General features: G+C 38.3%; 1 protein-coding gene across 1 annotated transcript in view; it reads left to right on the forward strand.

The window, feature by feature from the left end:
- Positions 1-23555, forward strand: part of tph2 (tryptophan hydroxylase 2 (tryptophan 5-monooxygenase)) — a 45964-nt gene extending 22409 nt beyond the window's left edge. The window contains exons 6-11 of the mRNA XM_066724319.1: positions 3281-3477; positions 8445-8580; positions 9993-10119; positions 21733-21828; positions 21914-22047; positions 22763-23555. Coding sequence (XP_066580416.1) covers positions 3281-3477; positions 8445-8580; positions 9993-10119; positions 21733-21828; positions 21914-22047; positions 22763-22937 — 865 coding nt within the window. The 3' untranslated portion in view covers positions 22938-23555. The remainder of the gene's footprint in view (positions 1-3280; positions 3478-8444; positions 8581-9992; positions 10120-21732; positions 21829-21913; positions 22048-22762) is intronic.
- Positions 23556-26561: the final 3006 nt, after the last annotated feature.

A 26561-nucleotide genomic window follows, 5' to 3' on the forward strand; every position in this document is an offset into this window, starting at 1 on the left:
TTAATTCCAGGCAGGATTTTCGCGAGAGGAGAAGGAGGACTTGTCTAACATGAGCTCTGTCACTACTGAATCCCCTCTGAGGTGGGGCCCCACCATCTAGTGAGTTTTTTTTGTCCAGGGTGGGAGAAGCGGCTCAGCACTTGAAGGTGAGCCCAGGCAGCCAGGCTTCAAAACACCACCAGTCTCCCAGCGGTGTATGTGGTGGAGCTCACTGGATGTGTTGAGCGCTGCTCCATCCCTGTGCTGACTTCTGGAGTGTCATCAGAGCAGGTCCGAGTCTGTCCCTGCTCTTCATGTCCTGGTATTTGCTGTCGTTCCAAGACTACTGTTCCACTGCCTACTCTTGCACACAGTATCCCATAATCCCTTGGGAACTTGGGATGTTACAGTGTACTTTGGCTGTAGCAGGCGAAGGGCCAAGTGGGTCACTTTGCTCTGAGGCTTTTCAGGTGCTTCCGTGTGAAAAGTGATGTCCCATTATCCCCTAGGAACTGTTTCTTCATTTAAACCGCAAACCCCAGTTTTCTTTGAATACCTTGGAAGGTATTCACTTCCATAACTATATACAGTGAGGGAAAAAAGTATTTGATCCCCTGCTGATTTTGTACGTTTGCCCACTGACAAAGACATGATCAGTCTATAATTTTAATGGTAGGTGTATTTTAACAGTGAGAGACAGAATAACATCAAAAACAATGCAGAAAAACGCATTTAAAAAAAGTTATAAATTGATTTGCATGTTAATGAGGGAAATAAGTATTTGACCCCTTCAACTTAGTACTTGGTGGCAAAACCCTTGTTGGCACACATTTCAGGAGGGATTTTGTCCAACTCCTCTTTGCAGATCCTCTCCAAGTCATTAAGGTTTCGAGGCTGACGTTTGGCAACTCGAACCTTCAGCTCCCTCCACAGATTTTCTATGGGATTAAGGTCTGGAGACTGGCTAGGCCACTCCAGGACCTTAATGTGCTTCTTCTTGAGCCACTCCTTTGTTGCCTTGGCTGTGTGTTTTGGGTCATTGTCATGCTGGAATACCCATCCACGACCCATTTTCAATGCCCTGGCTGAGGGAAGGAGGTTCTCACCCAAGATTTGACGGTACATGGCCCCGTCCATTGTCCCTTTGATGCAGTGCAGTTGTCCTGTCCCCTTAGCAGAAAAACACCCCCAAAGCATAATGTTTCCACCTCCATGTTTGACGGTGGGGATGGTGTTCTTGGGGTCATTCCTCCTCCTCCAAACACGGCAAGTTGAGTTGATGCCAAAGAGCTTGATTTTGGTCTCATCTGACCACAACACTTTCACCCAGTTCTCCTCTGAATCATTCAGATGTTCATTGGCAAACTTCAGACGGGCCTGTACATGTGCTTTCTTGAGCAGGGGGACCTTGCTGGCGCTGCAGGATTTCAGTCCTTCACGGCATAGTGTGTTACCAATTGTTTTCTTGGTGACTATGGTCCCAGCTGCCTTGAGATCATTAACAAGATCCTCCCGTGTAGTTCTGGGCTGATTCCTCACCGCTCTCATGATCATTGAAACTCCACGAGGTGAGATCTTGCATGGAGCCCCAGACCGAGGGAGACTGACAGTTATTTTGTGTTTCTTCCATTTGCGAATAATCGCACCAACTGTTGTCACCTTCTTACCAAGCTACTTGGTGATGGTCTTGTAGCCCATTCCAGCCTTGTGTAGGTCTACAATCTTGTCCCTGACATCCTTGGACAGCTCTTTGGTCTTGGCCATGGTGGAGAGTTTGGAATCTGATTGATTGATTGCTTCTGTGGACAGGTGTCTTTTATACAGGTAACGAGCTGAGATTAGGAGCACTCCCTTTAAGAGAGAGCTCCTAATCTCAGCTTGTTACCTGTATATAAGACACCTGGGAGCCAGAAATCTTGCTGATTGATAGGGGATCAAATACGTATTTCCCTCATTAACATGCAAATCAATTTATAACTTTTTTGAAATGCGTTTTTCTGGATTTTGTTGTTGTTATTCTGTCTCTCACTGTTAAAATACACCTACCATTAAAATTATAGACTGATCATTTCTTTGTCAGTGGGCAAACGTACAAAATCAGCAGGGGATCAAATACTTTTTTCCCTCACTGTACAATATATGTTATATATATATATATATATATATATATATATATATATATTGCATAACTGCATACACACTGAGAATTATCATACTGCCAAAATGTGATATAAATTCCTCACAAACAACCTCCTTCAGCACAGCTGGCCTTTTAAGTCAACGAGCCCCTCATGAAGACTTTGGTGACCCTTCTAGTGTGGTCACACCTCACTGGACTAATATCCTCAGTTAAATGGTGCATGCCTTGCTTTTGACCTTTGGAAACATATATATCAGACAAATCTTGTGGAAGCTGCACCTTAATCGTTGAATTACATAATAAGATGTAAGATTTATAGCCGAGACAGTTTTGCAACATGCAAAATGCTTTCCAAAATGCTGTGTTTTGCTTGTAAAAGTATTGTTAACTTTCTTATTTACTCAGTTCAGTTTATGAAAATAACAAAAGTTAAGGAATTGCCATACAAATGGTACAATTAGTCACAAATGTCTAACCACACCTTACTGTATTTATCTTCATTGTTTGTTAACCACTTTGTGTTCTTAGCTTGTCATGAATGTGAAGCACGTTACACAAAAATGTTAGTGAAAATGTCACGAATTGCTGCATTATCTTGCAAATTTAATTGAGATGGCTTCAATTTACTCTGAAGGCTTATTAGAATAATGGCTGTGTGGTTCCTTAGGAATGGAGAGGGAATTGTTCAGCCCATGTGACAAACATTTCTGCCATCTGCAGTGAGAAGGTGGCATACCTCTGGGCTTCGGTGATTTGACACTGCCCCCCCACCCAAAAAAAACAACTAAATTCCATGAAAATGTCCTAAAGGAATTTGTTTAACTTACCAGATATTTAAGGAAGCATTTTTTTCCTCATTGTTGTTGTTTTTGCAGTTTTGTATCATTAGATTATGTTCAAAAATTAAATCCAAATCAGACAACAAAAGATATAGCTGCAGGGTGTAACACAGTCAACATTTGTGCTTCACGAGAGTGGAAAACATCCAATCCTCGGCAGAATATGCTCCGGCTGAGTTTAGAAGTTTACGAATGTTATGGAGATTCCCCCAGGATTATCTGTCAGGAAGCAAAATCACTGGACCATACCAAAGCGTAGAAATCTACCTATTTAAGCAAATGTTGCATTCCTGTGGAAAATCTTTCATCTCTGTTCCTCTAGTGGGCAGCCCATCCCCCAGATCCAGTACACAGAAGAAGAAGTGAAGACGTGGGGCACGGTGTTTAGAGAGCTCACGAAGCTCTACCCTACTCATGCCTGTCGTGAATATCTGAAGAACCTCCCACTGCTGACTAAGTACTGTGGGTACAGGGAAGACAACATCCCTCAGCTCGAAGATGTGTCAACTTTCTTGAAAGGTAAATTCAAGCTTGTGCAGAAATGTCAGTGTCAAATAGGACACCCTCTTACAGACAGAATCTCTTTAAAAACCTGTACTCACTTCAGAGATGCACTCTTGTCACTTTCAAGCTCTACAAACCACGACTCCAAATTCGATTTGTGCAGATTTCCAGATGTCAAGCTGAATAAAAATCATATGCTGCAATTAACATTTCACTCAATTCCCCCTGTATCGGCTGAGGAATGGAGAGCTGTGGCAAAGTTTATTTAGAGTGTTTCTAAATGAATCTTTCCTGTATAGATCATAGAGACGTACAGTATGTATTTATATGACTCCACATTCTCTAAGCTTCAAAGCACAGCTTGTAATTTGCACAAGGACAAATACTTCAATTGCCATAATTGTTTGATCTCCAATACAGGAAAAACTGTTGAGATATTAAATGACCGTAAGGACATCTGACACCTGTTCTTATGCATTTGCAGCATTTCATAGACTGAATCACATTAGCAGGAAGATAAATAAACAACTTAATACTTAATTAAGTTGCAGTAATCTACATTCTCATAATCATTTTCCATGTACAGTTCTTACATCCAGAATAACCCCAATCTATTACACTATAATTATAGCTTTAATTAGACAATTTGATCAATAGAACTGTCACAGAACTTCCATAACTGGAGTTCTGGAATTAAAAACATGATTATATTATGATGCAAAGGTTTCTTTTTTTAAACTGTCACATTTTTTGCTTTTTAATCAACATTTGTTAATTATAACACAACATAAATCCATAATTTGCTTTTTAATGTCATTGCATTAAAATATTGAATATAGCTCTCTTTCTACTGTAATATCAAAGGTTTCAGTTACATTTAGATAAGAAAAATGTTATCTAGTTTTCAGTCTGCATTTAAACATAATTCAAGGTGGTAATTTATAAAATAAATAAACTAGTTAAAAGAGAATTATAGAACTTGTCTTAATAGAAATAAACTCATGAGAATATGATTTAACATGTTGCTTTTTGCATTTAAACTGATTGCCTTTCTGCAAATCAAATGTTACATTCCCTTATATTTAATCTTCATGCTTGCATTTCATTACCTAGCATCTCATGTTTCAAGCATTTCAAAATGAGTTCACCTGAGCACAAAACACAACCTCTTCCAAGTCTGAAGACCAAAGCCAGTTTTGATTTTCTTCCTGTTAGAAATTCAACCAAAGAATGTTATCAAGGCTCTGCAGTCTCAGTTGTCTTTTGCTTGTGCTAGAAAGAAAAGTCAAATGAATCCACTGAAAAAGAAAAGGAGAAACTTTCATCTGAAAAAGCGACACGCTCGGCAATCCTTCATTTTGAAACCATTGACAACGGTTTGTGTGTTTTGTTTTAAGATGGTGCCTCCTAAAAGGCCATCTCCCACATAAAACAAACGCACTCATTTTCATGTGTCTTTCTCCGAGCCGTGAGCGTTATGCAGTGTGAGTTGTGTAATGTGCGTACCCTCTGTTACTGTGCCCTGGGTGCAGTACGCGGATTAAAGACTTAAAGGTTGGTCCAGGCTTTTTGGTGATGCAATAACAAGCTCGCCTGCAGTGTTTGAGTGCAGGGTTCAATCCTCGACACAGACACAGTCCCCTCCAGCTTGCTTTGGTGTCAGCATGTGAAAAAAGCCTTCCCTGTTCAGCTGTCCCTGTGGTGCTGTATGCTTTTGCTGAGGAGGGGGGCGGTGTAGCTTGCTCAGGCACTGCTACAGTCCCAGGGATACAGTCGGCTGCTGATAAGCACTTTGCTGGGCAGACCGGGCCTTTTGGCAAGTAGTTACAAGCTCGCCCGCAGTCATTGTGATCAGAGTTTGATCTGCTGCTTCCCTGCAGGGTTACAGTACATTCATCTCCATGGCATTCTCTGATACATGAACCCTGAATCACGAGCATAAACGCAGAGCAACAATAAAGCAGGAGTGGGGTAAACATTTCTGCAGTGTTCCTCTTCAGGGTGATGAGAAATATGATTAGCCTACAGGCTGCGACTAGAGTTGGTTTTGCCTGCATTCAAACGATAAAAGGATTGAATGTTTCACATCATGGACTGATTAATTAAACAAACCAGCGCATTTAATCGCGCGCACATAACAGAGTGACCCCAGCAAAGTGCATAGAAAATGAAAGGGCCGAGCTGTATTATTATAGTTTGTGTTGTTTACTTTCACTTCTTCAACCATACAAAAATCACTTCCTTTGCAATATTGCTAAATGGCAAATGAAACGAGAACTCCAGGTATTAAACTGATCTATGTGAAATATGTAAACAATATCTGTGTAATAATTATTTTCAAATCAAGGTTTATTTTATTATATGCTGCTGCTGAGCAGTTTTGCAGTTTTGAGAGAGCATATGTATGTGCAGAATTATTGAAGCATTAAATTAGCCTGGGTTGTAAAGAAGCGCACCCCAAATCACAGTCTGAAGACTTGGGGAGTGTGTTAAAAGCGTTTTATCATTAATCAAACAAACAAACATATAAATACAATTTAATTAAAAAACTGGTTTTTGGTGATGTCTGTCAGTTGGAATGAAATAGTTCCAAGGCTGCAAAGGAGTGAAATGTTTTGTGTGCTTGCATCAGCTTTTGTAAAACGTCTATCCTTGGAACATTACAAACCTGAGTGCTTTTAGTAATGAGACAAGGATGAACACTGAGTCTTGAAAAGAGCCTTCAGACAGAAACTAAGGGCAAGTGTTTGTAGGATGGCTAAAATGAGGTTTCCATTTATTTTATAGAGAACATTGATTCTCAGAACATTCCAATGTTTTCTCCCGTTATGCGCGTTCACAAGCACTTAAGTGGTTGAAGTGCTTTAATTCTTAGTTTAGTGAAGATTAGACATTTATTGAATATTGAAAGTGATGGATCTCTTCAAAGCCCGTTCTGACAAGAGAATTGCTCTATTTTTTAACACTTAATTTATTTTATTTCATTTTTTCATACATCTTTCTTTTTATAGAATAAATGGGCCTCATTTATCTAAATGTCCATTTCATGCTGATAACCTGTCATATTTCCAGATGATCCTAAGTTTTAAATTTCCAAACCTGTCAGATATTTCATAGCTACAAAGTCATCCCCGGCCCACGGCTAATGGATCGAATTAGCAAAGAGAATACTGACGAATGTGCTTCCCGCTGAAATTGAATGGTGGGCTGTCAATGAAAAGGTCTCTGTATTTCATGTAAAACTTAAAGAGCTACTTCAATATCCTTGGAGGAACACAACGACATCATGTCTGGTACAGGGTTTGGTTTCCTGTCCTGGTCAAAATATCCTGGTGTGTCTTAAACCAAAACAGATGTCATTACAAGGACAAAATAACTCTTAACCCTTCTATCTCAGCATTTCAGTGTACTTTTCCATTCATACAGTCATTTCTATATACTTACAGCCTTAAACACGTCTTTTTAAAGTTAACTGTTAACCCAGTAGGTTAAACATTTTATTACCAGAATCAGAACATTCTTTCCCACCATTATTATTATTATTATTATTATTATTATTATTTCAAAAGGTGGTTGAGATGTCTTATCATAGACTTCACTAATTAAAAGCCAGTGACTGGGACAAACTGCTGGTCAAATAACTTCCGTAAGTAATTGGTTATATTGATTGCATTAAGTACACAAACAAGAGAAAAACGAACTTGGCTGCAAATGTCTCTACGTTTACAGCACTTATAACATATGGATGCTCTGTGTACATGCATGATTTTAATTAACTGTCTTATTTACAGTGCAGGGAAGCTAAATCAATGCATCAGTCTTTTGGGGGTTATTTGCAGAAGTACTAGACAATCAGATCCCCCCCAGTTAGAGCCCCGTTCACAGTGCTAGGGCCAGAGTTGAATACATAATCTGCAGTGGGCAAATTTCTCTTCCTCCCCCAGACCTCAGAGCATCCTGCCCGCTCCCCCGGCTTCCCTGTCTTGGTTGCTCTCATGACCTTCCCCAGCAGCGAATCCACAGCTTTCCTTCTCTCCCTATCTTTTGGTCCCAGTCTCTTTCCTCCGGCTTCAACCAGATCTCCATCTGTCATCGCTGCGATATTTACTGCACAGATGCTGCAGTTTCCCCAACAAACACAGACATTTCAATAGTTATTTATAAACCAAGTGTACAAGTCCTTACAGGCTTACTGAAACGACTGTATGTATACTTCTTTATTTTATCTGGCGTATAATTGGCTTGTTTTTTCCTAACCACCCATTTTATTGTGCCACATGTTGGTTGGAAATGTATGATCACTAAAAAATGCTGTGTTGTCCATTTTACATTTTTATTTTTATGTTGAAAGAGATTAAATAACATCAAAATATTTATTATGTGGTTCCTTGGAAGTCTTAAAATTAGTTGCCCGATGAAGAAGGCGTGCTGATGCATTTTTCTGATGGTTTTTGCTAGTTTCCTTATCTATGGAAATTGAACTCTTAAAGCAAAATATCAACACCCCTCAGTTTGCCTAAAAAGAACCACTCAAATTTTACACTTCAGGGGAATCCAACTCTGTGACACTTTGCATTAGTGCTAAAACTACCACCTGATCTATCAATAAAAGCAAGGGCTGAGAGGAATCGGAGGGAGCTGCCAACATTAACTGACTCATTGCTAATCCTGGCAGCTTATTTATACGACTGTATTTTATAATTTACTGTACTAGCAACTACAGGCCTTTGTCAATATTTATCCTGACATCTCAGCACTCTCCTGAAGAAGTGAGGAGCAGCTGAAAACACTGTGTTAGCAGACATGCCTCAGGCTTGTGCAACTGGGTTTTCCTTGGCAGCTTCGGAAAATGCACAGAATGTAAGAAATCGGAAGCCCGTACATTTTCCCTTGCCATGGCAGCACATATGGGTGTGTAGTATTGAAGTGAAGTTATTTCAGTCCTGGGTAATAATGGGAAGATGTTCACTTTGCCTTTGCAGAGAGGTCTGGCTTTACTGTCCGGCCGGTGGCTGGGTACCTGTCACCCAGGGATTTCCTAGCAGGACTGGCATATCGAGTGTTCAACTGTACCCAGTATATACGCCACAGCACAGACCCACTCTACACTCCTGAACCGTAAGTGTCTTGTCTAAGCATGGTGGCCCACGCCTATTTGTCACCAGAGATCAATATGCCACTAAAGTAAGGATCAAGCCCCCATTTCTAAATGAGTCATTCACTTTCAGGCAGCTTTAAGACTGTGACATGTCTGTAATTGTTGGTGTGAATGTGATAAATTGGGTACGGGGTGAATGATGTGTGCTGGATTGCTGCTGGAGCTGTGTTTTTCAAAATGTGTGTGTTCTTACTTTTTCAGCTCGTTAGCCCTGACTCAAATGCCCTTTAATAATGTTTTTCCTTCCCGACCTTTATGGTCACCTATCTTCTTTCTCAGACGTTCTCCTTTGCTGCAGTTGGAGATAGTTATTTATTTACAGTGATTAATTGAAAGATGCTGTACTCTATATAATCAACGAACCAAAATTACACATACACAGCCCTTTCTCTCTTCTCTGTATGTGCTTAAAAGAGGATCCATCCTCTTCCTCACCCGCACCTTTCCACCCAGGTCCTTCCAGTTTTGTTGACCTGTTGAGCTCCAAATTCAGTCCTTTAGCCAAGAAGACTGCATCCCTGGCAAAGCTGTGTAAATGATTACATAGACACTTCTGCGTCGGCTGTAATTGCTATCTCAACAAAAAAACTCTGCTGGCACCAACCGACCCCTGGTACTCCCCCGGAATTGGGGTCATCAAAGCCGATTAGGAACAGAGAGATAGTACACCTCAGAAAGCTAAGACAAAGATTAAGCAACATGACATCCCCAGGATACAGTTAAAAACCAGATAGAGAAAAGCAAATTGAAAAGATAATTAAAAGTCAATGGGGGTTGCATCAGGACATATACTATTCACCTGCCGCAAACAATACAAAGCTGTTGTCATGCCATTGTAATTTCTGAAATTCCACTATGCCACATTTTGGACAAGAGATTTAACCAAATCAGTGTGTTACTCAGAACCTTTATAAGGGTGTGCTATTTGAATTAATTCAAGTAAATATGTACAGATTAAGATATCAGATATCAGATTTCAAGTTCTTGATAAACCACAAGAAGTAAAGGCTGACATTACAATGCAGTGTTTTACTAGACAAGTTTGAGATTAGTCTTCATTTGGATCCCAGTACTTCACATTTTAATTACATTTTACAGTGCCTGTAGGAAGTATTCCCCCTTGTTGGACAAGAATATTTTATAATTCACTCTGGTTTTGAAGTAAGAAATTGTTAAGCTGTTCTTTATCGCTCTAATGTATTTTTATTTCAATACATAACCTACATTGATAACTAACTAAAGATACTGGTAACTAAAGGTGTATTTTGTCATGTAAACAGCAAAACACGACAAGTGTCTGCTATATCGTGCTGCTGTGTCTTGTCTACCTTGACATTGGAAAATACATTGAAGTCAGTGTGTCTTAATCCAGGGATACGTGCCATGAGCTGCTGGGACATGTGCCACTCCTTGCTGATCCAAAGTTTGCCCAGTTCTCTCAGGAGATAGGCTTGGCATCTCTTGGTGCCTCTGATGAAGACGTCCAGAAACTAGCAACAGTGAGTACATTTATCCCAATTTAGTCTGCTTACGTGGGGTTGTAGATCAGTGGTTTGTTTCTGTCATCAGCTTCACCACAATCTAAGGATGTCTTCTAAACGTAAGGTAGCAAGGCCTTTTCTGCAGTGTTTGCTTTGTGTGTAAGTGAGTTAGGACTGCTTCTCTAATTGTATAAACACACCTTTCTTTAGCAGTTAAGTTTTGCCTAAGAAAAGGTTTCCTATTTGTAGGTATTCCTTTTACAATGATCACTTATAATGACTAATTAAGGCTAATTGATGTGCAGCTCTATGTGGAAGTGACCTGACTTCACCCTGTACAATTCAGAACTCAATACGATAATAGGTGGAACATTAAAATCAAAAGAAATACTTGTAATACTGCTTATGACCCATTGGATTATTATTATTATTATTATTATAATTTTCACACTCATGCAAATATTTATTCATGCACATAGCTGCTTTATGTAGTACAAATGAAACCATTGAAAAATATTAAATGTAAGCAAAAAGAAGAGTTTGCAGTGCATATGGTTGCAATGCAAAAGGCAGGCCTTTTTCACAGAAGGGGTTGTTAAGGAGATGGATTTGAATATACAGTCTGTTCATTGAACCCATAATGGGAAATCACTGAATGGAGAATGAAATGTAGGTGGCAATTAGTCTCACTTGGGATAGATATTCTTTCCGTATCATAGGATTTGACTACAGTACTACAAAATACACTTTGATGAAAATCCGTGTGTGATTAAAACATAATGGTGTCGTTGCACTTTAGGGGTTCATTTTTGCCTATGGACTCCACCAGATGATGTCATGTTCACCTATTAGATTGTGTATATACAGCTGTGCCGTGGTGCCTTTCTCTTCCACAGTTTTATTTCTGGAACAAACTCAAACACAGCCACAAGAACAATCAAATAAACAAACCCAAAAGTGATTCTGTGATCGTTTCCAAGGGCAGATGTCTTGGCCATTAGTTAGCTAATAGGGCTTGACTGAGTTCACAGGTGTAATTGCAAGCCTAATCAGTCAATTTAGTTTGAGATTTCCGTGGATTTTAACAGACGGGTGAATCAGACGCAGAAATGATGTGACCGCAATGGCAATCATATCAAGGCGGATTTTAATATTGTTTCTGCCTGTCGAGGCTCAATCTCATTCTGTAGAGCTGGCACCCCATGCTGCTGCTAAAGAGAAATCCCTAATTGGCCGGATAGTAGCTCAGTATCTTCCCTTGCGTATCGGCACACAAGCCAGATCCATCTCTGGCCAGCAGGGGTCTTGGTTACATAGCTGCCTCCATTAGGGAAAAGCTCAGCCAAGACCCTGCGAAGAAGGAGAACACAAACTCACAACTCAATAATTGCATGTTCAGGCAGCTCACCCATGAGGCTGCATTAGGGCTCGACAAACGAGACATTGAATATTTTCCTTTACCCTGCATCGTTCAGCTTCACGTCCTGTTACACTGCTAAAGGCTGTGCCCTATAAGCCGCTTTGTAGTCTGCTTTTATATAGAGCCGTACGTGCCAACAGTCTCTACGGCCAACATTAAATAATCATTAACCCTCATTCTCTATCAGTTTTCTTTGGCATTTATTGTTTAAGTGCAACTTATAATACACAATTAAATCATCATCTGCTCCGAACCGTTATTGGCCTCCTTGACACTTTTCAAGCATTTCTTCCATAACAAACGTAATTTGATTAGTTAAACAAGACCTTAAACTACATGCTTTGAATTACCCGTGGGTAAACTCTTTGTAAATGGGGCCTAATTACAGCCCTTTTATATGCTGCTCACAGGGAAGAGAAGAGAGCCATTATTTCCCTCCATCAAACCTGAACTAAGATTTCACTACTTTTAATCCAGTTGAAGCCACTGACAGCTTGGATTCCATCTGCCATTCAACCGCCTCAGACATTCTCAAACTGACAGACAAGAAAGGCGTGATTTATGAAGGTACATAAATGCTTGGAGATGTGATTTAGATCTTTTAACAATTTTCTAATGATGGCAAATTTGTTTAATTAGGATTTTAATTGTGTCAGCTTCAAATAGATGTTAAAATGTCTATCCAGCCTTGAGGGTAGAACATTACAACTGCCTTACTAAAGGCTTTTCACAAGTAAATACCCTTGACCTAATAAATAATGTGACTCATCTGCAGAAAAGGCTGTTTTTAAAAGCTATTATTTCTAGTTTACTTTGTTTGTTTTAAATAGATGCTCTGACCTGTGGTTCCAAGTCCTGTCTTTGGCTTTGTGCACAAAGCTGAACAATTTCAAAAGGTCAGCTGCACGAACTGTGGTAAAGATGAAAGCCTTCTAACAGATGAAAGCTTTTTTTTTTATCAATCTGTGTGTCTAAATTAGTCTCTTGACTACACCTCTTCATCTCTTTATTTTATTTAATATGTGCAATACACAGACTCTTTGTTACAGAGGTGTATGGCTCTAACGTAATGTTTCCAGTAGCATGCATCTAATTAAAAAGCATAACAAAACACAAAAACAAAATGAATTAAAAATCCTTGGGCAGGATCCAAATAATCTGCAGTGCATGAGGGAAATCCAGAATCCTCAGGCTTGAGAATAAATGGTTTCTGTGCTGTGAACGTGAATTCTTACCCAGGGGAACTGCGGAGTAGAAATACAATTGCATTACTAAAATGGGGTGCATTTTGGGAAAAAAAAAAACATAAATAACAGCAACAACAACCAAAAAAACATAATGCACTGTAATGGATTTTCCTATTTAATGGCACCATTTGCAAAAACAGAAATTGTAGAGTCATGGCAGAAAAGCAAATTCTATAATCGGTCTGACACATACATTTCATAAGCTTAGACTATTTGTTTAAAACTGGTTTTAGTTTTATAAGTGATTAATTACTTCAAATTTAAGTCTATGAATCTAGGAGTATGCATTCGCTTTGTAATAGAAGCCTTTGTTGTATTTGCTTGCCACTGTTTTATTTTCTCTTGTTTGTTGCAAGTTAATTCAGTTTAACCAGTTTCTCACACACTGGTGTTGCTTTGCCATATCTGATGGATGGTTTATGTGGTTGATGACGGGGAAAATGTACAACTCACAAGGCAGGAGGTTAAACCATTCACTACCAGTACGGAAAAATACAAAATAAATGCAGTATCTTGTGTACTACAGCCAACAGTTCTACTAGTGCTCACTCTTTTGGGTGGGTTAAGTTTAAAACTAAGTAAAATCAACTTGAAAGTTCAGGGTCATAATATCTAAGAGGATCAAAACGTGTTTAAAATAGTTTTCTATTGTGTGTGTTCCTCCTGCTCAAAGGTACTTATTGTGTGCCTAAACTGCATTCTGAGACCATTAGTTCTGGAAACCTGCAGTGTAGCAATCTCCCAGAGTTGTAGTTGCCTGAGCGTCAATACTAAGTAAATAACACTGTGATACAATTACAGAGAGTGTATCAGATAATTTAAGGCTATTTGTTACTATAATTAGTGGCATGCTTTCCCTCTCCTACCTGCTGTCTAAATCCTCCCTTCGGCACGGCAGTTGTGTAAGACATTTTACAAGCGATTCCACATACCTTTTGTTAGGCGCCAGCTAAGCCCCACTGCCTGCTGAGCTGAGCGAGGGGAAAGGGTGGGGGGTCAGAGCGGTCTTCTCTGGATTAGCACTCTTCTCAAAACCACAGCTGTACAGCACTGATAAGATTGTTACTCTGCACTGTGATAAAGTTCCTCTTCTTCTCTTTCCTTTTTTTTTGTAGAAAGAGCATTAATTTGCCCATCATACACAGAAACGTATATGCATTTTAAATACGGGACTCTGTTCTGAGTTGGGCCCCCATACAGAGAGGCTGGTGCTGAGACTGACCACAGATTATATACAGTCAGAGAGAGGCACTTTCCCAATTTACTCAATTTTCTGTCTATGCTTGTATTGCTGTTCAAGAGCTAAAATGGAAAATACAGATTTGTTTTCTAGAAAGAAGTGGCCCATCTAAAAGGAACTGTAAAAACACTAGCCACTAGAGATCAGAAATCAAATATGTTCCAGCAATAATGTGGAATTACATATTCAGTATATAGATATATTTATTATTATTTATCACTATTGACTTCATATCTTGATATAATTATACCCATTTTCTCAATGACATTAGAGCACATCAAGAAAACATTTATACAATTAATAATATATTATTTTAAATAGTATGCACCTGTTCAATTTGTAATATGCAGCAGTTGTGCACTCATTAAATTGACATGTACAGAATCTCCGAGACACTTTAACAGCCATTATTGAGATTTAATACTGAAATTTCACTCACGAAATGCCATGGGCAGAATTAGAACATCGAATAGCAGTTAACCAGGAAAGAGAAATCTCAGAAACGAATGTGCAAGTTCTGAAAAGTACTTTGGAGAATATATATATTTTTTTCTCTCTCTCACTAGGTTAAACCCCTTTAGTTAAATACTATTGCATAGTGCAAGAACAAAAATAGAATATTAACCGAGACTAATTTGTTTAATTTACATCACACAAACCTTACCATTTTCTTCTATGAGCTTTTTTAAAAGTCCTTCCTGATCCTCTTCCTGTCAATTGGATCTTATGTTTGGCTCCAGATAATACAATGGTATTAATACTGGTAAGGATGAGTGACACAGGGCCTGATTTTCCCCGTGGCCAAACTTTGAGCAAATTGTCTGTGTAATTAATTTAGAATTGGGTGGGCAATTTGCCTGCACTTGTCCAAAGGGAAATAAAGACCATTTATTTTGATTATTTCCTTTAATTCTTTCATTCTTTCCTTCTTTAGAATGACAGTCAAACAACATTAGGAAAAGTATATATGGTTAATCTCCCGCACCTGTATGGTAAATAATGCCAAGTTTCTGAATCCCGGAAGAAGCATCTTCCTCATGTGAACAACTATCAGGTCACCAGAGGCCACTGTACCCATGAACGACAAATCAACCACAGGGCACCTTATCTTGTGGGAGTGTGAAGCACAACACACACAGTCACAGGATCAGGCGCTGGGAGGGATTGCTACTCATAAGCCTGTAATAGCGTTTTTCACCCTGTACTCCTCTCGGATTGCCTCAGTGAGTTGGGACACAGGGGAACTCTTCTGTTTAATAATTACATTTACCCTGTACTTTGTGGAGCAGAAATAAAAGCTATTAAACATGGCTTTTGCTTCACAAATACCGTCTTGTGCTCAGTCTTCAGAAAGCCACTTTAAATGGGCAAAGTTAGACAGAGTAACTTAACACCACAGCTGTGCACTTTGAAAGCAGAGCCGCACGCACAAGACAGTAATCTGTCTGGGTGTACCTGGTAGGCTGTGCATCGGATCTGATCAGTTGGGTGTCTGCTGAGAGTCTCATTAGGCACATCATTAACATAAGCTGCAAAAGAGGAGTGCTTAAAAGAAAAGCGTGGAGGTCGCCAAAGGTCTGCTGCACACATCCTTTGTAATAACTCTCTGGTGTCAGTTTGATCAATGAGATTCAAGCCAAGGGAATTGAGCCTGGAAAGGAAGCTGACAAATATCTCTCTCTCTCTCTCTCTCTCTCTCTCTCTTCTTTTTAAACAATTTTTTTGAAGAATAGCGGAAAGATTTAATGGGTCAAAAGTAGAATAAATAGAGCAGTCAATGAGCATGAAGTGCAGGAGCTTACACACACAGGGCTACTGCCCCATCTGAGACGGTGCTGTAACTCTGGCACAGTTAGAGATTCAAAGTCTTTGGAGGATGGACTGCCTGGTGTAGCTGTGTCCCAGGGAACCTGACATGACAGCTGTAAGCAGGCTGCGCCTCAGTCCACGCCTAGACAAACAGTGGCTTCTTATTTTATGCTCTGCATCACCTGAGGCTGGTTGCATGAACATAGACTAAGTCTTTGTCTTCCTATAATTGTCATGCTAACGATTGACATTCAGTTAAAACGGTTGCATAAAACTTTCCTTAGACTTGGCAATGCATTCTGGGAATTTTAAGACACTTAAAAAACGAAACAAACTTGGTGGACGCTTCTCCTACTCAGCGATGATTCCAGCTCACAGTAACTGAACATCTGTGCTATTTACTGGAATGTAATGCTAAAAATACAATGTCAATGCTTTGTGTGTGCGGTTTGTAAAAGACGTGCAGAAACAATGGACAAATATGCTAAAACAAATATTTAAAAGGAAACATTGGTACCACTTTAAAATAGTTCTCCCTAGTTACACTGTATTAACATAGTAGGTACTATGGTAGCATAACATAGTAGGTGTAATTATGCATTTGTTAACATGTACTTGTTTTAGCATATTTGTCCATCATCCACCTGTAGCAGAGTAACTAACATGTAGTTACTGAGTACCTACTATGTTATTACACTGAAATTAGGGAGAACTATTGTAAAGTGGATTCACAGGATTGGCTATTAAAACCTTTGGGGAGGTGTCTCTGGTGAGTGTGGGGATGCCGGTTGGCAGGAGAGTGGAGTCTGTGTGAGCCAAAAGGAGGATCTGCCTGTCAGCATTAGTGATAATGTCGTCATAGAGTCAGGCAAGCAGTTTCAATGGAAAGACTTTGGGGGTCGAGTTCTAAAGCCATTGCCAAGCTCCTCACATACTGGTTGACAGTCTAGACTTGTTACAATATTGTGGCAAAGACAAGTTTAAATGTGGATTAGCTCTCATCTAAATAGATAACATTAGGTATTCATTAGTTTGAAAATGATTTTAACGCTCTTGTTTTTTTTCATTGTCTGTATGAAACAAGATCAAATGCTGTGATATGCATTTTTAATTTCAAGCAATTAGATGTGATGAAGAGAGCAGATTGCTCACTGCCAGCTACTGATTACACAGGAATGTAAAAAAAAAAAAGGTTTTGGAAATCCTCATACCTTTGCTGATAGCTAATTGATCCCAGAGTTTCATCAAGCTGTTTCTTGAAAGAATCCAATAAATCAGAATCCACAACATGGCTTGACAATTCATTTCTCATCAACAGCCTGCTTAGTTTAAAAAAGGAACCTACTGTCTTCTACCCTAAATCCATGTCCATTTAATTTCCTCCTAGACCCTGAGGTGTTTGCCTCTTGGCTGAGCCTGAAGTAATAGCTGTGTATGAAGACCTGAAGTTAACCTCAGTTATATACGGTTCCTTTGAGGCTTAGAGAATATTCCGCCTGCCCTCATTTTGGGTATGGGAATAGTCTGGTTACATTTTACAAAGCTCCTCAATATGAGGTCACCTATGTAAAAAACAGACTCAAAACTATACCCTGGAGAGCTAATTGTATGCAGCTGAAATCATTGAACTAATAGCTTCACAAATGCCAAACAAGACGAAGACATTATTTCAAGGGACTTTATCATTTGGGAGGCACATGGACTGTTACGAATTTCTGCAGGAGGCTGTGATTTTTCCAGTTGCTCCAGACTGTGACATTATTCAGAAGGGTTTTTGCTAAACTGTTAGCAGTGATTTTTCCTTGAAATCTGTCAGCATGAGCACAGGCACATGGGTGTCGAAGGGCTCTTTATTTAATTTTTTCCCAAACTGAATTTCTCACGAATAATGACATTTAGCATCAAGCTGAAAAGCAATGTTGTGTGCCAACTCAGATGGGATGAAGAATAATAGTGAGACTGAACCGTAGGTTATTGATCCCAGGTGATACTGTGTGTGCATTTAACACACACTGAACACTGGGACTAAGCAGAATCAATGCTGTAGAGACCTTTTAAGGGAGATCAAGTTGGTATTTTCATACATGCCGGGTAATAAAATATGAATTTGTTTCTGAGAGCATAATGTGCAAACTGTCCTTAACAAAGTACTCAGAATGTTGATCCCATGCTTGTTCCATTCATTTGTGCAATTAGAGCCAAGATTATATTATATTCTTTATCATTTATATGATGTAATTAATGTGCTTCTTGAAAGTGAAAACTGTTCAGTAAGTTCCCCGCTTTATCTGACAACAGCTCTACTGTTTTTGCAGAGCTGCGTGTTGTGAAGGAGTGTTCCATTAGTTCCGCAAAGTGTCACCTGCAGATTGTCTTGAATGATAGATTATTACCTCAAGATGAGCAATGGAAGACATCAAAGGTCGCCGAGGTCTTGAACACACATCCCTGTAATAATGCTTTGATGTTAGTAGGATGAATCATCTGCGCTAACAGTAAACAGCAAAGCTTAATATTGCTTTTTATTGTTTTTGATCATATATATATATATATATATATATATATTTATTTATTTATTAGTCAGTACTCAAATAAACAGATCACATTTTCCATTTGTTTTCAGATCATGTTTACTTTGAGAGAGAATTTAATTCATTAATGATAACTTTGTGTTTGTTGTGTAGATTTAAAAGGCTTTTTTTATTATTGCAAAGCTAGCTATAACTCAAACACAAGCCACGTACTTATATAGTAAAATGTGGGCCATGAGATCTAACTCACAGTGTTCCTCTGGGTTTTACAGATCTCAGTAATTATATGGGTTATGCAAGGTTTTTTGAAGGAACATTTTTTTTTTTGTTTTTTTTTTCGCCCAATTGCAATTTATTATTTTATTTGATAAAAGATAGGTTACCCTTTGTTTTGGTTCTCCAGAGACAGACTTGATACTCTTCCATATACAGGGCCATATAATCTCTAGAGACCTGCAGTAAAAGATAGCTGATGTTTTATTAAAATACAATGACTTTCTTGTGCCAACACTGCCTTCATTTCTCTTTAACCTCTTTTCCGGTGGAAGACACTGGGAGTTGATTGGATTGTTTAAAGAGCATGAAAGACAGAACATGACTTACCCTCTACATTATTTATAATACCCAAATATTGTAGAGCCTGATGACTAAAACCAAGATGTCTTTTTCATGGCAGTGATAAAGAAAGTGCTTCTAATGGAGAGCATATTTATTTTGAAGATGCAAAATGAAAATGCTGACCTTCTAATCTAAGGTTTTCAACCATGTTGCCATTAAAACTGAGCTCTCCATTTCCTAGAATAAGACATTTTCATTCTAGTAAGAATACAATAATAATAATAAAACATAAAGCCAGAGAAGATGTTGATTTAGATATTTGGAGCTCCGCTGAAAGCAAACGCAGATGAAACGCAGGGATCCTTCAATAAGAAGACTGAACACCCCCAGACTAATGTGATTCACTGTTCTAAAAGCAGCCCATCTGCATCCCACTGAATTATACTTGACATGAAAACGAATTTGAAAGTCTGTCGATACATCATTATACAAAATGCAGATGTGTTTTCTTTGGCGTTTGTTTATTAAGAGCTGAACATGCTGAAACACACAACGAAAACATTGCACTGACTGGAAAAAACGATAACCTCAAACATGATCTTTATGTCCTTTCCTTGATATCCATGAATACTGTGCTTTACCACAAAAGCAAGTTCTGTTGATTTAATATCTTTGGTGAATACCTGTGTTAGATGAATTCCCTAGAAGATGAGAAGTATATTTGAAGAAAGAGGCTTTATTAAAGAAAAAATAATTTCCGACTGCATCTAGACTTCTTTTTTATTACAGTGTTTAGCTTTTGTGAATTAAACATTTCTAGAGACTGCAATCCTTCTTATTTAATGAAAGTCATATTTCGTTCCTTTGTAGGGTCCATATATTATGCAATAAAACCAAGCACTTCTCAGAATTGCTTCACTTTTACATATATATATATATATATATATATATATGTGTGTGTGTATTTAATTTTATTTATTTATTTTTAATTTCAGATTCATACATCTTTTAAAACAAATGTAACAAATGCAGAAATCTGAAAGTTAATGTTAACTTTAGAATTCACCATCCATTTCTTGAAAGAGACACAAGGCATGTTTGATTATGTCAAAATGGAGCCATTTAGGAATACAATCTGACACTCAATGGTGTCTGGGAAGTCACCTGTATCATGTTGTTAGTTATCTGAATATGTATGCCCTGCCTTTCAAATGAGGTATCAGTCTCATCTGCTCCTTTTACTGATAATACAATTTCAGTACACAAAAAAAGTTATTTCTAAATTGGGCACAAAAGAAATTCTGGAACTGCCCCTTTCTGACAATCAGGAATGTAAGATAAGGATCTGCTTTTAAGAGTTTCTTTTAAAATCAAACTATGGCAACTAACTTGCTCATGCAGCGCAGATTGATTTGAGATTTAATTTGAATTTCTTTTGTGCTTTGACATTAATGGAGATTAATTGGTTGGAAAAAGAATGCCATCAGAATGAAGAATATGTTGGCAAAACTAATGACTCTTAATGCTATCAGTTGTTGAACCACCGCAATCATTCTTTGATTATAGCACTCTCCTTCATATGCCATATCACATATGTTTTGTGTTTTTAAACCACATGTGCTTAGCACTTACATATGTAGGCCTAGAGCTTTTACAGTATGTGTACAGTATGCTAAAGCAGTTATGTAAGTCATAATTACCTACTATGCGGTTTGCATGAACTGAATTCTACAAATATTTGGGACTTTAATGACTTTATAAAGCATGCACTGTAAATGACAGATACTATACACCAATTGAAATTCAGATATCCAGCCAGTGCCTTGTTGAGTAACTATATGAACATAAAAAGGTTAATAATTAACTCGTATACTTATGTTGCTTTAACTTTCAAAATGTCTTTCTGTTATGTTAATCTGTCACAGAATGTGTTTAGGAACATTTGCTTCTTTGTTAATCAATAAATCATCTAGCACAAGCGTGTTTTCAACTTGATCATTGTCAGCATTTCATTATTAAATAATCACTCTATTATGTTTATTCCCATAATTACACTTAATAAGTATCATTAATGACCCGGATTTAATGTGTAGTAGGTCTTAGATCTTCTAACACCTTAGAACAGTGTGGCACTGGTATGTCCGATGTTTTGTCATTGTAACTATTGTTTTTCTTCTTCCCTTTTTTTTTTACTTCTGAAACGACATTCCAAAATAAATCATACTCTCATTTTTCAAATTTCACCCAAATTCCCTACTCTGAAAACCAATACATGTTATGCATGTTTTAATGGAAAGACATGCCCATTAGGTTTTTGTCATAAATATTTACATGAAATATCTTTGACTCATATCAGTGAGTATTCTACTAATGTTGTTGGTTAGAAAGAATTCCATTAAAGCAGGACGCACAGCGGGGAGTCATTACGAAGCAATATCACTGATTGATATGAGAGACAGCTGTAGATTTCCACAGTAAATGAGACGTAGTTGACAATACATTATGTGTCACTTCTATATTTGTAAGATTTGAGCATTGATGAATGATTACTAGAACTGTTGTCTGGTTCGTTGAGTTGCAGAAGAGGTGACTGCTTTTACACCTTTCATGTCATTGTCTTCAGACAGGAAGAATAAACTAATTGTAATGTCAGCGTTATCATCAGCAGGGATTTGAGAGACTGGGATTAAAGGTGTATATCTGCCATGTCTTACTGTGTTATAAGCAGTGCTGCCTAATTTAACTCAATATGACCTAGTATGACTAAAGTGTCATATATAATGAGTAATATTAGCTAATCTGTTATGATCTCTGTTCTCCTTTCAGTGCTACTTCTTCACAATAGAGTTTGGTCTATGCAAGCAAGAGGGCCAGCTGCGTGCCTATGGTGCCGGGCTCCTGTCTTCTATTGGAGAACTGAAGGTAAGTTTCACGTCTGTCGAATAAAATATCTCAGTTGAATTGTGCATGCCTTCATCTCAGTACTATAATGATTGCATCTTTGCAGCACGCACTGTCTGATAAGGCCTCTGTGAAGATGTTTGACCCTAGAACTACCTGTGACCAAGAGTGTCTCATTACAACTTTCCAAGAAGTGTATTTTGTTTCTGAAAGTTTTGAAGAAGCCAAAGAAAAGATGAGGTAACCGCACCTGCTGCCAAATATATACATCTCACCCACCCACACATGTGCGCCGCGCATCATTATTTCTAACTATTTACGTTACGAAGTTGAAATTTTTTGTCAGGTCATTGTTCATATTCTGTTAAGTTTTTAAAGTTCTAACTGTTAAAGTATGCTGGGCTCATTTCCCTTGCTTTGGAGAAGCAGTTTGGGGCCAGGAATAATCATCAAGTCCGCCTCATATTTCAAAGGCCTTTTCAGACTTGTTATATCAGGATTCTAGATTACTTCAGACCATCAATTTGTTTCAACACTAGTCAGTCACATGCTTAACTATAAATAAACCAATACATTGCATTTGCTACAACTTATGAAATATTTGACTTAGAGATTCTGATTCCTCCTTTATTTTTGTAGCCATGTTCTCATGTTCCGATATAGTTTCCATGACAATGCTGATTCAAAACTGTGGTTGGAGAGATTGATGAGAGAAATTGATCTGTTAGGATACAATCGAGGGGGCATTGCAAACCCGCTCCCGCAGAGCACCCTGTAAGATTCATAGTACCCTACAATAGTGTGCACTGATTTAGATTTGAAAGTATACATGGACTTAGTGGAAAGCATATGCCATCGGTACAAGATCGGGTAAATGTACAACTTTATTTGCTGAAATTCCTTCCATATATAAACATTGAAACATTCTGTCTAATTCTCCTTCTTCCTCCCACAGGGATTTTGCCAAAACCATCAAGCGGCCGTTCTCTGTCTACTATAACCCGTACACCCAGAGTGTTGAAATATTAAAAGACACCAGAAGCATTGAGAATGTGGTTCAAGACCTGAGGTGCGACCTCAACACTGTGTGTGATGCTTTGGGGAAAATGAACAAATACATGGGGATTTAATGGCGTTCATTCCGCAAGTCTGGTTCAGCAGATCCTGGAGAAGTGAACCCCAGCTGGAGTTCATGTGTAGAGTAGTAGCTGCAACAAACGAAAGTATACGCTGACACTCAAATAACACAACCTGTGCTGTGCAAACGTGTGTACGTACTGTGCATTATGGCTGTAGCTTTATCTGCTGTCAGAGCATTGTGAATATCGATGTACCAAAGGTCCAAACTGAAGCAATCACCCAAAAAGAGCATTGGTGTACTTGGTTCTGTTTAAGGAACAATAGATTTTTTCTTTGTTAATAATTCAGCACAATGGAAAAGAAACGTCTTTAGAAGCACTGATCATTTTAACAATCCGTTTCATTAGCTCTGTGTCTCATCCATAGTCTTAGACAGAACTGCAGCTTGCGGACTCTATCCTGTAGGAGGACACACTATCACACAGCGTACGAGAAGCCCAGCAAACCACTGCGATGCTGAAGGATATGAAAGTGACCAGACTGGAAGGAGATTCTGCTGCCCATGTTAGTACATGCATATTTTTTTTATTTCCTCTGAAAAATATGTTCTTATGTTGTAGAAAGCTATAATTCGGTTGCGTAGACCATTCTTCATGAATCAGAGTTAATGTATTTATGTAAAGCAAAGAAATAAAGTTATACACTTTCACCAAGCTTGTGCATGTTATTAATTGTGCAAAATGCAAGGTCAATTGGGGAAATCATGTCTGAAATTAAGTATTCAGCTTTGTTGTAATCTGAAAATAAAACAAAATGGAGTATTGATGGCTTATACCTGTGCAGCACAGAGTACACGTTTACTTCTGCAATTTAGGTCACAGAACACCATAGTTCATTGAATCAAGAGCATACAAACTGAAAAATAAATACCTTCAACTCTGTCAAGCATGAAATTCCCATCACAATATGGTCACAAGCCGAGAATATGAGGGATGATTTTCAAAGCTTTGTGCTCGAGTGCAAAATTCGGTCCAGATTATGTGAAAGCAACTGTTGAAGATGCAGATGTATCAAGAGAAAGCGTGGGTGTTCAAAGCTTAATAGATGTAAACCTAAATTCTACAACCTATGATAATTGGTTGTCACTGTATTTATTATCAAAAAAGGAATACCCGCACACTCACCACAGCTCCAATGCACAAATACAATTTATTCAGCCCATGCCTCACAGGTATTCAGAACAATCAATGTTTCGATCTGCATGAGATCTTCTGGGGCTGGTTGCATAAACATAGACTAAATTATGAGTCATACTTACTTAGGATAGACACTCAGTTAAATCGGTCTTTCCTTAGACTGGTATTACTTAGTCAATCACTCAAAGCATTCTGGGAATTTTAAGACAATTAAAGAAGAAAAAAAACATGGAGGACGTTTCTCTAAAACAGCATCGATCCCAGCTCACAGTAACTGAAAATCTGTGCTTGTTATTGGAATAAAATGCAGAAAACTATACTTTGGGCAACTACACCTAGAGTATATCCTTAAATCTGCATTCAGAACACAAAACACACAACACACATGAGAAAAAATCACTGTGCACCAATGTTAGAATGGTTAGGTTTGCCTTCACCTCTGACAGGAATATCTCTGTGATAATGAATTTGGCTTGCGGTCACTGGCACAGGGAAGACAGTGGAAGAAAGCACTGCCCACAAACTGCCACTTTTAATCTGCCCTCTGTCCCGTTCAGGTGCTGATCAAGATTCTAGGAGGGTTATGTTGTGGCAAACGGGTAACATTAGCATTTTCTTGTTGTAATATAGTTGCAATACTGCCATAAGCAGTCCTCAGGGAAACCTCCGAGGAGCTACAGCAGCACTGACACCTGCCTGGCATTCACATTTTATGAGACGTTATTTCACCTGCCTGAGGATGACAACCGATATGCAATTGCAGGCCTTATGTAATGCCCAGGCATACCTAAATCCTTTTATTATATATAAGGTACAGTATGAAGCTGTAAAGTGGCTGGGAGGAAGGTGTTATTGCTTACAGTTTAATAAAATGACTCTCTGGAGCCTCTCTTGGGCCCTGAACTATTCAAAATCAGGTGAGATGAATGCAATACTGTCTCAGCATGAAACAATGGGCTGTGGGAGGTTTTTAAATTATTACTACTACTACTACATCTGCACTCAACTACTTCTACTACCTACTACCTACCATTTAAATGATGTTAGCAATAATATGAAACTAAACAAATGGTTTTATTGTTGTTATTATTATTATTTATTTATTTATTTATTTATTTATTTTTCTTTTTTTCAGAAAGAAGAGTTTAGGTATTTACTGAACAGTGTCAAAAGTATTTGTAGGTAAATATCCCCAAATTATTGGATTCATATTTTACCTTAGACATACAAAACAATGGAGGGTTAGCTGAAAATAACTAGATTTAAAATCCAACTGCATCTTTCTCATATCTGTGGCATGCAACGCTCCATTAATTATCTATTTTTCATTCATTTGAAATAAGTAAAGAATCTTCTTTTGTGAATCGGATTCATGCAGAATGTCGTTACTTGTTCTTGTTCTAGCAGTATTGTCTTTTTATAGGTAAACAAATTAGTCACTAATAATATAATAATGTATTAATTACAGAATACATACAAATCAATAGTATATATTAGTATTGGAACATGTTTTATTTATGTATTTATTTAGTTATTTATTGGGGGGGTGAAAGAGGTGCAGACCCAACAACTTAAACTGAATTAAACATTTCTGACAGTGATGTTGCACTATTTGTAGATTCTGCAAAAGGAATTGTCCAAATCAAAGCTCCCTTGAAGGCAAATCTACCCTGAAGACTAAATTGATTTTTAAAATCCAGTATGTGTGAATCTGCAGGAATTGAAAATTCAACTAGCTATCACTTGCTTCAGCAGGCTTGAGGATTTGAGGCTTCTAAAAAGAAAGAGCAGCCCTCTTTTGTATTACATGTATATGAATCGCACATTTATTCAATACAAGATACAAGGATTCCTTATTAAAATCCAGTGATGAAAGCAAATTTGATTTCCAGGAAGTAATGTTCTGCTGTTCTGATTTCTGTTCCAGTCACAGCTAAGTCATTTTAACATCAATTGAGCAAATACCAATGTGTCTCTCACATATTTTGATATTTTTAACCACCCAACCCAATAGAGCATCTGATTTCTTCTCCACCCCTGCCCCCCCCCCACAGCTGGTAACACAAGTGCTCTTTTAGGAAGCAATTTTAAATAAATAAATTTAGTAAATACTGCTGTTTAAAAATAAAAATGTAATTAGACTCATCAGCACTGGTAAGTAAGTGTCAAGTCATGTGTACTAAACAAAAATATAAATGCAACATGCTACAATTTCAAAGGTTTTACTGATTTACAGCTCATAGAAATAAATCAGTCAATTGGTGTTGATTGAGGCTGTGGAAGGTTGTCCCACTCCTCTTCAATGGAGGTGTGAAGTTGTTGGAAATTGACGGGAACTGGAACACGTGTGTCGCTGACGTGGTTACACGTGGTCTGCTGATGAGGCCGGTTGGAGGTACTGCCAAATTCTCTAACACCTACGTTGGAGGCGGCTTATGGTAGAGAAATGAACATTTCGCTCTCTGGCAGCAGCTCTGG

This window comes from Amia ocellicauda, chromosome 15 (genome assembly GCF_036373705.1).
Source record: "Amia ocellicauda isolate fAmiCal2 chromosome 15, fAmiCal2.hap1, whole genome shotgun sequence".
In the NCBI taxonomy this organism is placed as follows: Eukaryota; Metazoa; Chordata; class Actinopteri; order Amiiformes; family Amiidae; genus Amia; species Amia ocellicauda.